Source organism: Myotis davidii, unplaced genomic scaffold (genome assembly GCF_000327345.1).
Source record: "Myotis davidii unplaced genomic scaffold, ASM32734v1 scaffold332, whole genome shotgun sequence".
NCBI classification, from domain to species: Eukaryota; Metazoa; Chordata; class Mammalia; order Chiroptera; family Vespertilionidae; genus Myotis; species Myotis davidii.
Window position 1 is genome coordinate 7,709,023 of NW_006285779.1, and position 15,464 is coordinate 7,724,486.

General features: G+C 40.7%; 1 protein-coding gene across 1 annotated transcript in view; it reads right to left on the bottom strand.

The window, feature by feature from the left end:
• Nucleotides 1-15,464, bottom strand: part of ENTPD1 (ectonucleoside triphosphate diphosphohydrolase 1) — a 93,128-nt gene that overhangs the window by 11,500 nt on the left and 66,164 nt on the right. The window contains exons 5-7 of the mRNA XM_015559390.1: nucleotides 13,290-13,449; nucleotides 12,365-12,604; nucleotides 10,775-11,032 (exon numbers count right to left, since the gene is read on the bottom strand). Coding sequence (XP_015414876.1) covers nucleotides 10,775-11,032; nucleotides 12,365-12,604; nucleotides 13,290-13,449 — 658 coding nt within the window. The remainder of the gene's footprint in view (nucleotides 1-10,774; nucleotides 11,033-12,364; nucleotides 12,605-13,289; nucleotides 13,450-15,464) is intronic.

The window sequence follows — 15,464 nt, forward strand, 5'->3', positions numbered from 1 at the left end:
TATGTATGTATATATAACATACCTAATTTTAAAACATGAATGTAAGTGTATTTGTTCCTTTTTAATAAATTATTTTCATTGATATTTTTGTTTGATTTTCTCCTCCATTTCTTTTTTTTTAAATAGATTTATTGGTCCATTACTTTAATTGAGGTAAAGAAACCTTGGAAATTTACAGGCTAACAGTTTATCAAGCAATACAAATTCTTTTGTTTACCTCAAAATGTAATACTAATCCCCTTAGTAAACAATGGACAGATTTTTTATACACAGACATATTTTTAAAAAGTGGACAAAAACCTCGAGCCAACATCAAAAATGCAACAAAAGGTCTTTTTTTCTTTTTACAATCTCTGGATTCCACAACAGGGGGAAAAAAGGTGACATTCTTTTTAAAATTTGGTGGCTTCATGACACAAAGACTTTGATCTGTAAATCATTTTCTCATTGGCGCACATTCTTGAACACATTTTTTTTTGTTTATTCGCAGCTTTTTATTTGGCTTAATGGCAGCATGGAGAGAGAACACATTTACACAGAGGACTTGATCAACACCTTAGAAGGTGGTGTTTAACTTTAAAAAATTTCAATGTAAAGAATGACTTCTAAACATAAGAAATACGGTCCGTAATTTGGACATGATCTAAGCAAAAGGTTGTTTTTTTGTCTTTTTCAACAGTTAAAATACAAGTTAGAAAGTCTGCTGGCAGTTTATATCAGGCGTACATCGTTTCCCCATGCATTCCCAACTCATAGACCTCGAGGGAGCAGGCACACTGAAGTACAGGGGATAGGGCATCTGCTGGCTGGACCGGAACCTCAGGGTGAGCAGGTGAATGGAGTGGACTGTGCTGAGCTGCTGGCTTGTTTTTCAGTGAAGGCCCAGCTGACACGGGCACCATTTCGACATACTGAGTCACGTTTTTGTTTACAATCTACTTTCATTGCTCCATTTCCACACCGAAGAAAAAGCATCCTCCCTTCTTCTTTCCAGTGTGTGGCTGAAGGGCTGGCCTGGGACAGTGAACCAGCCTATCAAAGAGGGGTGCTGACAGCTGTTGCCTGCTCTCACCCGGGAGAGCAGGGAGCCAGAATCCCCCAGTGAGAGCATAGCACGGACAATACTCAGTCACTGGTTTTCATCGAAAAAGCCCTAGTAAAACTGACTAAATTATGTGAGTCAACACAATATGTTTTCTGTTTTTGGCATTTCAACCTGTGGAGAATTTCTTCCTGAAATGTGCTGGTCTGGGGCCTCCACAGTATCTTTTAAAAAGCTTCTCTGCCGAATCAGGGTAAACCTTTAATATTGTCATATCTGTAGAGTTCTTTATATCTATGTGATTTGTCGATGCTGATGCCATTTATCCTCTACAATCAAAAGTGTGCCAAAAGGCACTAAGTTAGTTTTTCACACTCTAAAACAAAAAAGGTCTGGTGGTCCCTGTGTTTCCTTACATTATCAAAAACATCATTTAGCAATAGCAATACTTAGCTTTCTCCTCCCAAAAGGCAGTCCTAATTATGAACCCTACTTTCATATTTGTTTCTTTAAGAGGACTGAGGACTATGTTAGACCTCTTCTATGTAAGCTGAACAACTGATTACATTTCTAAAAACTCTTTTTTCAAATCCAGAATCTAAAAAACACCCATTGAAGAATAAGGCATTTTAATAGGTGTTGACAAATTCTCAAAAAGTAGAGTCAGGCTTTTCAGTCTTTGGCATTTTAAAAAGTCTGGATTTGTTTATTTTCAAGTGCTAAGCACACAGAATGTTTATGTATGAGACACAGAATCTTACTGGTTTGTTAAAGTTATTTTTTCAAAGCCCCTATTTACAGGCTCTCTCTATAGTATTAAAAACTACCTGGATAACACATTTTTCTGCCACACAGAAGGGATCAGGCAGCCGTACCCAGAAAGCATTTCAAATACATACGATTAAGAAAGAACAGTCAAACCCTCTGTAACAGAGTACCTCCCCACCTTTTCTAATGCAGCCAGCCCTGCACATGCTCTTAACTGTGCAGCTATGGGGAGTCCAGATACCCCTCAAACAAAAAGCTAGCCACCTACTGGGTAGATTGATCAAATACCGGGTTTCTGGTTTAGTCACTGAATTAAAAAAAAAAAAAAACATAAGGAAGAGGATAACTCCAACACACCCAGCTCAATCTGTCTGGTCCAGGGGATGACATTTTCCCCAAATTTACTGATAAATGCCACCTGCCATCCAAAATAGAGAAAACATTCTCCTCCATTTTTAGTTCCAACAGAAGTCCACATTAAATGTATTACTAGGTTTTTATTCTTTTTTATGTTACTGTAAATGGGATTTGCTAATTTTCTTTTCAAATTGTTAATGCATAGGAATGCAACTGATTTTTGTATGTTGATGTTATGTCCTACAATTTCAGTGAATTAATTCATTTATTAGATTTTTGTGTGTGAAGTCTTCAGGGTTTTCTTTATATAAGATCAGATCATCTGCATGTAGATGCCTTTTATTTCTTCTTCTTGTCTAATTGCTCTAGGGAGGACTTCCAGAAAATATTAAATAGAAGTGGTGAGAGTGGGCATCCTTGCCTTGTTTTTGATCTTAAAGGAAAATGTTTCCATTTTCACCACTGAGTATAATGTTAGCTGTGCATTTTTCATATATGGCTTTTATTGTGTTGAGGTCATTTCTTTCCATTCCTAGTTTATTGTTGAGTTTTTATCATAAAAGAATATTAAATTTCACCAAATGCCTTTTTCCGCTTCTATTGAGATGATGTGATGTGGCATATCACATTAATTGATTTTGTATGCCGAACCATTGTTACATCCTATGGACAAATTCCACTTAGTCAGGTATATTGTCCTTTTTTTCTTTTTAAAATATATTTTATTGATTTTTCACAGAGAGGAAGGGAGAGAAACAGAGAGTCAGAAACATCGATGAGAGAGAGACATCGATCAGCTGCCTCCTGCACATCTCCTACTGGGGATGTGCCCGCAACCCAGGCACATGCCCCCGACCGGAATCGAACCTGGGACCCCCCAGTCCGCAGGCCGACGCTCTATCCACTGAGCCAAACCGGTTTCGGCAGGTATATTGTCCTTTTAATGTGCTGTTGCATTCAGTTTGCCAGTTTTTTGTGGAGAATTTTAGTTATTCAAAAATTTCCACATATTTGTGAGTTTCCTTCTGCTGTTGGTTCCAAGTTTCACCCCACTGTGGTAAGAAAAGATACCTGGTATGATTTCTGTCCTCTTAAATTGGTTGACTTGTTTTGTAACCTAATATGATATCTGTCTTAGAGAATGGTCCATGTGCACTTGAGAAGAATGTAGATTCCACTGCTGTTGGGTGGAATGGTCTGTATTTTTGTCTGTTAGATCCATTTGGTCTAAAGTGTTGTTCAAGTATGCTGTTCCTTTGTTGATTTTTCTGTATGGTACTTCAATCAATTATTGAAAGTGAAGTACTAAAGCCTCCTACTATTACTGTATTGTTGTTTATTTTTCCCATCAGTTCTGTCAATGTTTTCTTTAAATATTCAAGTGCTTTGATTTGGGATACATATATATTTATAATTGTTGTATCTTCCTGGTGAATTGACCTTTTATCATTATATAAGTCCTTGTTCTCGTGACAGTTTTTGACTTAAAGTCTATTTTGTCTGATAAGTATAGCCACCTTTGCTTTCTTTTGGTTTCTGTTTGCATGGAATATTTTTTCCTTTCCCTTCACTTTTGGCCTATGTGTGTCCTTAAATCTAAAGTGAGTTTCTTGTAGATAGCATATAGTTGGATCTTATAGACAACATAGAGTTGAATCTTTAAACTTTCTATATAGTTTTAGTTTCTTTATAATTAGCATTATTAATTTTTATAATAGATATTTCCTTACATTATTACATTTCAAAAGACTTTCTGAAATTAGTCCTAGAGCTCATCTACCATTAAGAAATTCTCTTGCTTTTGCTAAGATGTGATATTTACTTTTTGAATAAATAGAAATGATTTTTAAAACATGAACAAACAGAAAATTTCTAAAGGTGAATTTATCAAAATACTGAGCCTTCACTGCAATACATAGCCATCAAATCAACAGGGCCTCCCGGTCCATACCACTCCCTACCCCCAAAGCTCTGCATGTCATGCATTTCTGTTCAGTTTAATTGAGTTAGTTTCAGTACAGCAGTCTATCCTCTCTCAATTCTATTTCAATTATCCACCCTCCTCCCTGCTCCCCCAACTTTGGAGAATCTCCCAAGGAGCCCTTTTTCCACTCTGACATGGCTTCTGAAACTCTGCTCATCAACATCACCAGTAACCTCTTAACTGCCAAAAACAATTGTCATTTTTTTATTCTACCTCTTCCTTGACTTTTGGCTGCATATCATTCATTTATTCATTCATTTTTCGTTCTCTCTTTCAACAAATATTCACTGAGTATCCTGTTCTGAGCAGTGATCAAAACAGGTGAAAATCCTGCCCTCTAGTGGAAAGCATCAGAACTCCAACAAATAACATGGTATATGATGGATGGTAGTGACAAGTGCTACAAAAATAAAGCCTTTTGTTACATGCCCCACATATATAGAGCCTCTGTGGGCAGATTAGAGCCCACAGAGTAGGCATAGGTCATTTATAATTTCTTCCAGATCTGATGCAATCTATTTCAGTCATTTTTATCATGAGAACTGTTGCTTGGTAATTCTACCTTTATCAGGTTTCCAGGGAAACACATCCAGAAAGTTAACCTAAAGTCAAATTTGTCCATAGAGGAAGAAAAGGGGTTTCTGAAATCATTTTCCAAAGGTCAAATAAAAAACATTGGGGAAAAATATTAAATGAAGCATTGTAGATACAGAAGAAACAGGCATTACAGTCTAGTCTCAAGATTCTTTCCCAAACTAACCAATTGACGTATTCTCCTACCCCCATTCTAACTTGCTTCTCTAACTTGTATTAACAGATATTAGATTGTATTTGCCTGGCAGGATGCATTTTAGAGGCAGAAGTGGCATCAATTGCAGGGTCTTTTTGTCTCTGCCATATGTATCTGTGTCTGCTTTCCATACTTCCAAATAAATTTGACCTCTGACACTTGTGTGGCATTCACTCCCAGACATTGCTCTGCTTGGGCTCATGGTTCTACTTTAATATCTAGTTTTCATGTACTTTTTGTTTTAGGTTAAAGGCTCTAATGTGGAGTTAATAGGTCCACCTCAAGGGATCATGGTGTCTTTTAAATTGAATGCAAAGATTTCAGCATTTCTACTTAGAAGACCCTTAGCTTTCATCGCATTCTTCAAAGAGTCTTGAGATCCCTTAAAGCAAGCATGTCAAACTTGCAGCCCGCGGGCCACATGTGGCCCACAACAAATTTTCATTAGCAATTGCTCATTTATTTCAGCCCTTTGTATTCAGCATGTCTCTATTGAACTAAACCTACATTTCTATGAAAAGTGAAGTTTTTGTGTTTTTGCGGCCCACATAAACTTAAACTTTGTTTATTTGGCCCATGTTAGCCTTTGAGTTTAACATGCTTGCCTTCAAGAGTTAAGAATAACTGCTCTGCCGAAACCGGTTTGGCTCAGTGGATAGAGCGTCGGCCTGCGGACTGAAAGGTCCCAGGTTCGATTCCGGTCAAGGGCATGTACCTGGGTTGCGGGCACATCCCCAGTAGGAGATGTGCAGGAGGCAGCTGATCGATGTTTCTCTCTCATCGATGTTTCTAACTCTCTATCTCTCTCCCTTCCTCTCTGTAAAAAATCAATAAAATATATAAAAAAAAAAGAATAACTGTTCTATTGAAGACATTATGCTAAGTGGAAAAAAGGCCAGTCACAAAGGGACAAAAATTGTGTTATTCCACTTATATGAGGTACCTGGAATAGTCAAATTCATAGCAACAGAAAGAAGAATGGTGATGCCAGGGGCTGAGGGGAAAGAGAAAAGAGGGTCAGGATGTTAATGTATGATTTATTGGGTGGCATTTCTGTTTTGGAAGATGAAAAAGTTCTGGAGATGGATATCGTGATGGCTGTACAATAATGTAAGTGTACTTAATTTCACAGAACTATACACCTAAAATTAAAGTAGTAAATGTTCTGTGCTGTATATCTTGCCACATACACACACAAAGAATGACTGGTTTAGACAGCCTTGATATTTCGCTTTTAGATGCTGTCTTGACTGCAGGTTATGATTTAGAGTCCTCTCTCAAAATAGAATCAACTAAGCAATATGCAATCATGAATAATGCTCTTATATAAAGAATATAAAATAAATATGGTCTTCTTTTATAAACACCTGAATCAAAACTGAAGTAATGTTTTGCCAAAACCGGTTTGGCTCGGTGGGTAGAGCGTCGGCCTGTGAACTGAAGGGTCCCGGGTTCGATTCCGGTCAAGGGCATGTACCGGGGTTGTGGGCACATCCCCAGTAGGAGATGTGCAGGAGGCAGCTGATCGATGTTTCTCTCTCATCAGTGTTTCTAACTATCTCTCTCCCTTCCTCTCTGTAAAAAATAAATAAAATATATATTTTTTAAAAAAAATTGAAGTAATGTTTTAAATCCTCTCTCCTTTATATATTTTTAAATGTCTAAGATAACATGTTACTTTTACACACACACACGTACATATTTCTCTGTAGCACAGCAGAAACCAAGTCTTAGAATTAGAATCAAGTGCAAAACCTGCTGTGTGAACTGGGAATGCATCTAGTCATCTTTCTTTCTTAGACGTTGTGTTCCAGAAAATAGGTGACCTTTCACCTATTTCTCCTCCCCTGCTCCAGGACCAGTTCATTCATACTCTTTTTTTTTTTTTTCATTCCATCTATCTTGTCTTTTTTGAAAGTCTTCCATATGTCAGGGCCTAAATTTTAGTTTTCTTGTCCATATATGTTCTTCAGAAATCCGCTTTATTGGGTTTACTATCAAAGATGTCCTCTTAAATCCCTTGGGAAAGTCTCTTCTAAAGTGGAATGTTGCTTATACCAACATACATTGGAATTGAATCCAGAAAAATAAAGTGTTAATGGAATGGAGTGATAGAGTTTAGGGTGAATTTCCCCCTGGATTTATATTGTATAATACAAAAGAAACCTTAACCTTATTCATAATGCTTTCATTTTTAATCCCCAGAATTATATTGAATGACAAAAACCACCTTCTTCTTTTTAATACCTCAGGAAGATACACCGCTTGAAATCAGATGGTTCAAGGACACATCAGATGGTTCAAGATTCTTCCTGTGACTGTGGTAGGTGATTCTTCAAACGTCTTTAAGAAAAAAACCATCCTCTTGGAGTAGGACTTTGGAGATTCAATTCATCAGATGTTCTTTTCCCAGAATGGACCCAAGGGTAACTGGTGGAAAATGCTGATGTGGGTGTAGGAATTGCTGACTTTGCTTTTAAGTGCAGGTGGGATGCCCTCCAATTGAGGTCAAACTCTGTGATCAGCCCCCTGATTTCCATATTAGGAGTCAACTTTACTTTGTAAACTTTACTTGATTGGTGTCTATAACCTGTGGGTCTGTATTTAAGCAGCAACTCAGAATAGGAACACTATTTGCTAGCTTAGATAATCAGTATTTTAGAAGGTGATTTGAAGAATATATGTCTCTCCCCTCTTCCAGCTACTAGAAATTCTTTTCTTCTATCAAGATGAGTATCAAAAACCTATATTGCCTCAGTCCATCACAGAATTGCTATCACTGAATCAGCTTTTTAGTATTATGCCTCTGGCTTAAAGTTGCTATACAAATTTTTTAATTGCAATTTTTAAAAATACGGTCAAAGACACTGTCTAGCAACATCTCCTTTGTAAAATTTTGGGATTCAGTTTTGGAATAGCTGTGCTTTGGCCTAGGACTGGGTTTGCTGGGTATAATGAAAATTATCTATCTGATTATGTCTTATTTTTCCCCTTGGCTACTAGGAAGCTCAGAGCTAAATACACACAAATATATGCAAATACACATATGGCATATATACATATGTAAACAAACAACATTTAATGTTCTTCAGTTTCTGTTCCCCATTGAATTGTTTATACCCTTTCTTATTTACATAAATGATACAATGTGATCTTTTTAAAAATTTCTAAATTACGTAATTCCTCACAGATGTTTCCTCTTCCTTTCTGATGTTTATTTGCCTACAAATTAGATTCTGTCTAGCAATCAAGGTGACAGTGTAGCCAAACTGAAAAGAGTACTGACCTCTTTTAATACTCAGTTTACAAACTAAGAATTAGATCATCAGTGCTAAATGCAATTGTGCCAAAGATTACCTCCTCTGAAAATCCTCTGTGGCTTGAGAATACCCAGGCTAACTGGTTTGGAAATAATTAAAATACAACTAAATTTTTGTGTTACAAATAATTATGCTTCAAGATGCAGGACTTTGCAATGGTAACTTCCTGCAGGAATGAAGGCCTAGAACAAGGTCTGTTAGGAGAAAGAACTAACAGTACATATTTTAAGGGCCCACCTGGTGCTATATAGTATGTTAGGTTTTCATTATTTGCAGTGATATGGTGGAGCTGGCTCTTACATACTAATGAGAGCTAGTTGTTAAAATTTCAGGAGTTTTGTGAGCTAGTTGATGTCATGTTGATAGTTTAAAATAGGCCATGGTCACTCAGCCAGTGTGTCTCAGTAGTTGAGCATCCACCCATGAACCAGGAGGTCATAGTTCGATTCCCAGTCAGGGAATATACCCAGGTTTCTAGCTCGATCCCCAGAGGAGGGCGTGCAGGAGGCAACTGATCATCATTGATATTGCTAACTTTCTCTTCCTCTACCCTCCTCTCTGAAATCAATTTAAAAAGAATTTTTTTAAATAGGCCATAGTGCAAGTATTTACACCATGCAAATTGGCAAATGCTACAAATCAGCTCCTCTATCCCCAGAGAGCTGGTGGTAAAACATTCATCAGTCCACCTCAGTTGTCACTCACAATTAGCAATGACATATGTATTTCTGTCCTCATTTTATAAACAAGGCAACAGATTTTTTTAAAAAATCTTTCGTATTTAGGGAGAAATTACAGAGGGTACAAAAAATATCCAAAAACAGTGTTCTGACAAGTGTATCTCAGTAGTTAGAGCATTGCCCCATGCACCGAAGGGTCCTGGGTTCAATTCCCAGTCAGGGCACATGCCTGGGTTGCAGTTTCCTCCCCGGTCAGGGTGCGTGCATGAGACAACCAATCAATATTTCTGTCTTACATAGATATTTCTCTCTGTCTTATCCTCTACCTTCCTCTATCTCTAGAATCAATGAAAAACTTATCCTCAGGTGAGGATTTTAAAAAAAATTCAGCCCGGCCAGTGTGGTTCAGTGGTTGAGTATCAACCCATGAAACAGGAGGTCACAGTTCAAGTCTCAGTCAGGGCACATGCTCAGGTTGTGAGCTCAATCCTTAGAAAGGGACGTGCAGGAGGCAGTGGATGGATGATGCTCTCTCAGCATTAATGTTTCTATCCCTCCCTCCCTCTCCCTCCCTTTAGCTGAAATCAATTTTAAAAATCCAAATACAGAAAGAAACTGCCAAGACAGGAATAGGCACAGTACAGTACTGACCCTAAGGGCTATATTCAGAGAAGAAAGACCCTATTCAGATGCCAGAAGCCGGCCCATCCTTGCTGCTTGACACAGTTGCTGCAGGGAAGAAACATCTGCACAGCATATGTTTCAAGGGACCTGGCGTATATGACATACTGTTCTTAATATGTTTGCTCCCCTTCTTGGCACTATGTGTTTTAACCAAGGTCATCTCTCCGAGAAAGGTTGTTTCCCCAGGTAGGGATTTTTCCCTGAAGTTAGGGAGGGAATAAAACCCCTTAACTAAGTGCCAGGCCGGTAGTTAATCACTTTAACTATGAACAATCAGGCTTAAGCTACATAATCTTTACTTAGGATAATCTCCTTCAGTTACTCCCTTGTAGCTTAATAGAACAATAGAGTAACCTTGGAATGGAGATAAGAAAGATAAGAAATGTCGTAACCTTTGGAGTAGAATTGATAGGATTAAAATCAACTGGTATAAATACAGATGTAACAAGACAATAAAAACAGAACTTGGCTGGAGATCCTGGCTACGGAGCCTGGCTATGCTGATCAACTGAACGCTGTCTCCCTGTCTCTCATTCTTTGCCAACTCCATCCACACCTTTGGGAATCCCTGGACCTGCTGGGGTTGGACCCCAACATTCAGAGGAGATTGCCAGATTGAGGTGTGCAGAAGGCTGTGAGGAGGACAGTGTCAATGAGGGTCAAAGGAACAAAACAAAAAAGCCTCCATGGGGAATTCAAGGCTCTTCCACCCTTTTCCAACTCCAAGTCTCCCTACCTTGGTTGGAGGCATCACACTTAAAGGCAGTAAATTCCACCACCACCATCCTACCTACCCACCCTCCACTCTCCCCCACCCACCCCTGTAGGAAGCATTTGCTCAAGCTTGAAGGCAAGAACTGGACCATGTTTCCCAGGAGGCAAAGTTTTCAAGAAAGTTTGAAGATCAACACACAAGAGTATATTCCTTTCCCTTCAGATGTGCTTTCTGGCAGTAACTGGAATGGAAAGGGCCTGATCCTGTGTCATCAAATTATCAAGCCAAAGAACTAATCCTGAATTTTGTACCCCAAGGCTTATATCATGTGAGAGAAAAATAAATCCTATTATTTAAACTCTTTATAGTCATATATCCTATAACTTGCAGCCAAAATCATCCCAACCAATATACCTTATCATTTCACAACTTACCCCAAATTGTCCTTGAGGTTGTGGCAAGAAAATTTTATTGAAGGCACAGTGGGAGTAAGGGCAGTCACTATTATCGAAGAGTCTAAAGACACTTTCCTGGCATTGCTGATAGTTTCCAGTGCCGTGGATTTTCAACTGAAGGAATGGAAGAGTCGTCTTAGATGTCTTGGTGCAGGGGCTGTTGGTAAGGTCACTTATGTTCATTACCCTGCTGTACCCAAGGTTGAAACACGGGTCATAGATGGTTCCGTTTGAAACCTGAATGGAAAAAATCACTTGAAGGGGTCATGTGCAAAGCTTTGGGGACAAAAGCAACAGTCTGACTTCATTAGTGTGTAAGAATTGTACAATGTCCCAGCACTTGGCATTGGCTTCAGTATGCCTCTGTCTGGCTTTTTCAGCCTTGGGAATAGTCGGATTTGTATCACAGGCACCAGAAGTAGCATCAAATGTAAATAAACTTTTTTTATTCATAGAAAGCAAATATAATTCAAGCTGGACCCAGAAATGCCATTGGTTTGGAATGTTCCTCAGTTCTAATCACATAGGTCAGAAACAGATTTACTCTCTGGAGGCGCCTGAGTCCACATCAGATCAACAGCAAAAAAAGAGGGGCTTCAGAAACATAGCTCAGACTGCAGCAGTATCGAAGCAGTCCAGTCAGTGTTTAGGAATGAGGGGAAACCACATAGACTCAAAATTCTGAGCCTAGATAGTTCTCCAGGAATTGGCCTATGTCCCCGCCCCCACCTCCAAGCAAAAAAATAAAAAATAAATAAGAAGCTCCAAGGCCTGGAAGTGCCTCAGATTATTTGTCAGGAGAATCAAAATGGTCTTTAACCCACGACCCAGTATGTTCAAGAGAATAAAGGGGACTGCTGTGGAGCAGAGGCTTCTGGAGCCTTGGTGCTCAGTAGGCATCTCTCGGCCCCCATTCCTGTGGAAGGCATCTTATGGATTGTGCTTCTGAGAACCAGAGAGCAGGCTCTGGAGGAGAACAGAGAACTGTTGTCCTTTCAGCAGAGACAGGGAACAGCTGGACGTGACATCCTTGTTCTGTTTGTTTATCAGGGTGTGCCTGGTACTCGCATGAGTGCAAGTATGTTTAACTTTCTTGCCTTCAAAATGCAGAAAGCGTCTGGGGACAAGATATGGAGTGTTGATCCATTAACTTTGTGTTTTCCCTGAAGCATTTTTTTCTCCTCCTCTCTGGGTTGTTTCTAACAACCCTGTTTTCTGCAATTTGTAGGAAATAGAGTTTAAAAAGTGGGAAAGAGGTTATAAACTGCTCACACCCTCCCCTACTACAATGCCCTAGCGTGTAATTTTTATTGTCAGCCCCACAGGGCTGAGAAATTATTTCCCAAGAAAAGATCTGAGTCGTGTCCTTGGAGATTGTGCAGTAAACAAATATAGGAGGTGATGTCTGGAGGGAATGATTCTTACGGGTCTACCAGATGTACTTAGAAAGGTTTGGAAAGTACAGTAACCAACTTCAAATCAATCACTGAAGTAGAAGAGAAAACAACAGGATGTGAGGGCTGGCAGCCCAGATGTGGAAAAGTCAGGTCTGGATTCAGTTATACTTGCCTGGGTGTCCTTGATTAGTTTCTTCAAGAGCGCTTGATCCTTCCCGTAGCACAAGAAGCTGTGTGTGTACACATTGTAGTCCTTGCCATACAGACGAAAGTACAGAGCATTCTCTGAAGACTCAATTGTCTGGTTTCCGGGCACAAAAGTGATTTGTGTAGAGGCTCCCCCAAGGTCCAAAGCTCCATACGTTTCCTGACTATTGCTTTCATTTCCCAATGGGAAGAGCCATCTCAGTTTCTGAAGGAGAGTACAGTTACCAGTGGTAGGAATCTCTGGACACCCCCTTTTTCACATTATTTCTAGGACTCAAGAACATCCTAATGGGAAGGAGCAGGGGCATAAGGGTGACACACAGCCCCTTGGAGGTTCCTGAATCCACATCAGATCAACAGCAAGAAAAGAGAAGTTTCAAAGACATAGCTCAGACTGCAGTAGTATCGGAGCAGTACAGTCAGTATTTAGGAACGAGGGATTTGGGGCTAGAAAGACTCAAATTCAAATCTTCACATATTTGCTCATTAGCCATGTAACCTTGAGCAGAATTATTACCCTTCTCTAGACCTCTATTTGGGGCTCTAAAATGAGAGAATACCTCATATGGTTGTTCTGAAGATTAAATCATTCAGTACATGTAAGTGATTAGCATAGCATAAGACACATAGCAGTAGGCAAATATTAGCTATTCTCTTTAATGATAGACTTTTATGTATCTCTCTGAAGTAAAGTTATGGCTTCCTTATTCTCCAATAAGTAAAAGTTCTTCTAAGAGAATTATATCTCTGGTGACCTTTGTAAATGTGGGGGTAAATTAATTTGTCCAGTTCATCCATCATTCACTCTGGCAGGCAATCCAAGTATTGCTTGAGAGAGCGATGGCATTGGCCCCCAGGGAGCCACTCCATGGGTGTTGTAAGATAATCACCTTCGTGAATTTCCCCATCAGGTAGTTGATAGTAATCCAGCCATAGGCACCTTCCTCTTTTCCAGAGATGATTCTGGCACCCTGGAAGTCAAAGGGGAAGCTTCTGAGGCTCTCTGTCACCTTCTCCAGGACATCGTCTGCCAAGTTTTCATTTTCAAGTCTATGCAAAGGAAGAGCTGAGGTTACCTGTTTTGTTTTTAATAACTGCAACTACCCATCTCAGCCACAGCTTCCAGTCAGTTCTCCCGGGAAGTGAATGATCACTCACTGGAATAAACAGGGAGATGGAAATACCAGCACATGGCTGCCTGAGGGGCCTCCTTTGGGGGAAGCAGAACTGTCTTTTAGCCCCTCTCTCCAAATCCAAATCCTTCCAATCACTGAATAGGTTCATCTTCCTAAAATACCACTTTTGTTGTTTTCTGGCTCCAAAAAATTATCAAAGTAATTTTAATTATTGTGGTGGTGGTAGCTTGGTATTATTTCATCACCACTCGTAGAACTAAAGTGTGCCACAGTTAGCCATCGCTGGTGGCTCCTAGCTGGTCACATACCCAGTTCCTGCTTGAGGTTCTTAATTAGACTGTAGTAAACACCAAGTGGCAAATATCCTGGGACAGACACCCAACCCCCATTGGTGCAGGACTGGGGCGGGGAGAGGGGGAATCTTCCTCATATTGTGTGTCAGTTCTTGGGTCTGTTTGAGACCTTGAGACCTAAAGGAGGAATCTTCCAGGATTGTCATAATGAAGATGGAATGCAATTGCTTCCAAGATGTAGATTACTCAACATTGAGAGCCTCTGGGTCAGAGGATGCTGCCTTCCAGCTGGCGTTAGACTCCTGTAATCTCTCACCTGTGTGACTTCCATACCCTACTAACTGGCTCCCTTATCCCTAGTTTTTTTCCCTCCAGTCCACCTTCTCTGCCAGTGGCACCAGTTTTGTAACATCACTTAATGACTTCCCATTATCTCTCAAATAAACTCCAAACTCCCTAGCCTGCCTTACAAGGCACTATGTGATCTGGACCCTGCCTTTTCAGAATCCTGACTCTACCATTTACCAGGTATGACTCTTGATAACTTAACATTTGTAAGTCACAGCTTCCTTATCTGGTTAATAATCCTATCTAATAATAGACAAACATGGTAAATTAACTATATCTCCGCTATGCTTCCCATTGGCTAATCAGCAGGCTATGCAAATTAACTGCCAACAAAGATGGCGGCCGGCAGCCACGCAGCTGAAGCGAACATGAGGTCCAGCTCTGAGCTCCAGTCTAAGCAACAATGTTGCAATTATAGAAGCTAAACAAACCCCAGATACCCGCTTTCAGCCAGCCGGGGCCTCAGAGCTTAGAGGGCTAGTGATGGCAACAGAGCTTCAATTATAGAAGCTTAACAAACCAGATACCTGCTTTCAGCCAGCCACGGCCTCAGAGCTGGAGCTGGCTCTCAGCTCCAGTGTTAGCTATAGAAGGTAAATAAATCCCAGAGTAAAAGAAAAAAAAAAGGTTGGGAGCTTAAGTTGCCTGCCAGCCCGAAAAGGGCAGACGCTCAATGCAGGAGCTGCTCTCTGGTGGTCAGTCGCTCCCACATGGGGGAGCTCTGCTCAGCCACAAGCCAGGCTGATGGCTGCCAGTACAGCAGTGGTGCTGGGAGCCTCTCCTGCCTCCTCAGCAGCGCTAAGGATGTCTGAGAAGGTCTGCTCCCTGCTGGCAAATGGACATCCCCCGAGGGTTGCCGGGCTGGCAGAGGGATGTCTGATTGCCATCGTAGGCCCAATTCCCCGGGGAGCATGCCTAAGCCAGCAGATGGTCATCCCCCGAGGGGTTCCAGACTGCAGGAGGGCACAGGCCGGGCTAAGGGGCCCCCTACCCCTGAGTGCACAAATTTTTGTGCACTAGGCCTCTAGTCCTATATAATAAAACCCTAATATGCAAATTGACCAAACAACAGAATGACCGGTCGCTATGACATGCACATTCAACGAAGGAGCTGCCCGTGGTGGTCAGTGTGCTCCCACAGGGGGAGGGAGGGCTGCTCAGCCAGAAGCCAGGCTCGCTGCTCCTTAGCACTGCCTCGGAGGCGGGAGCCTCTCCTGCCTCTGCAGCAATCAGATATCCCCCGAGGGGTCCCAGACTGCGAGAGGGCACAGGCTGGGCTGAGAGACCC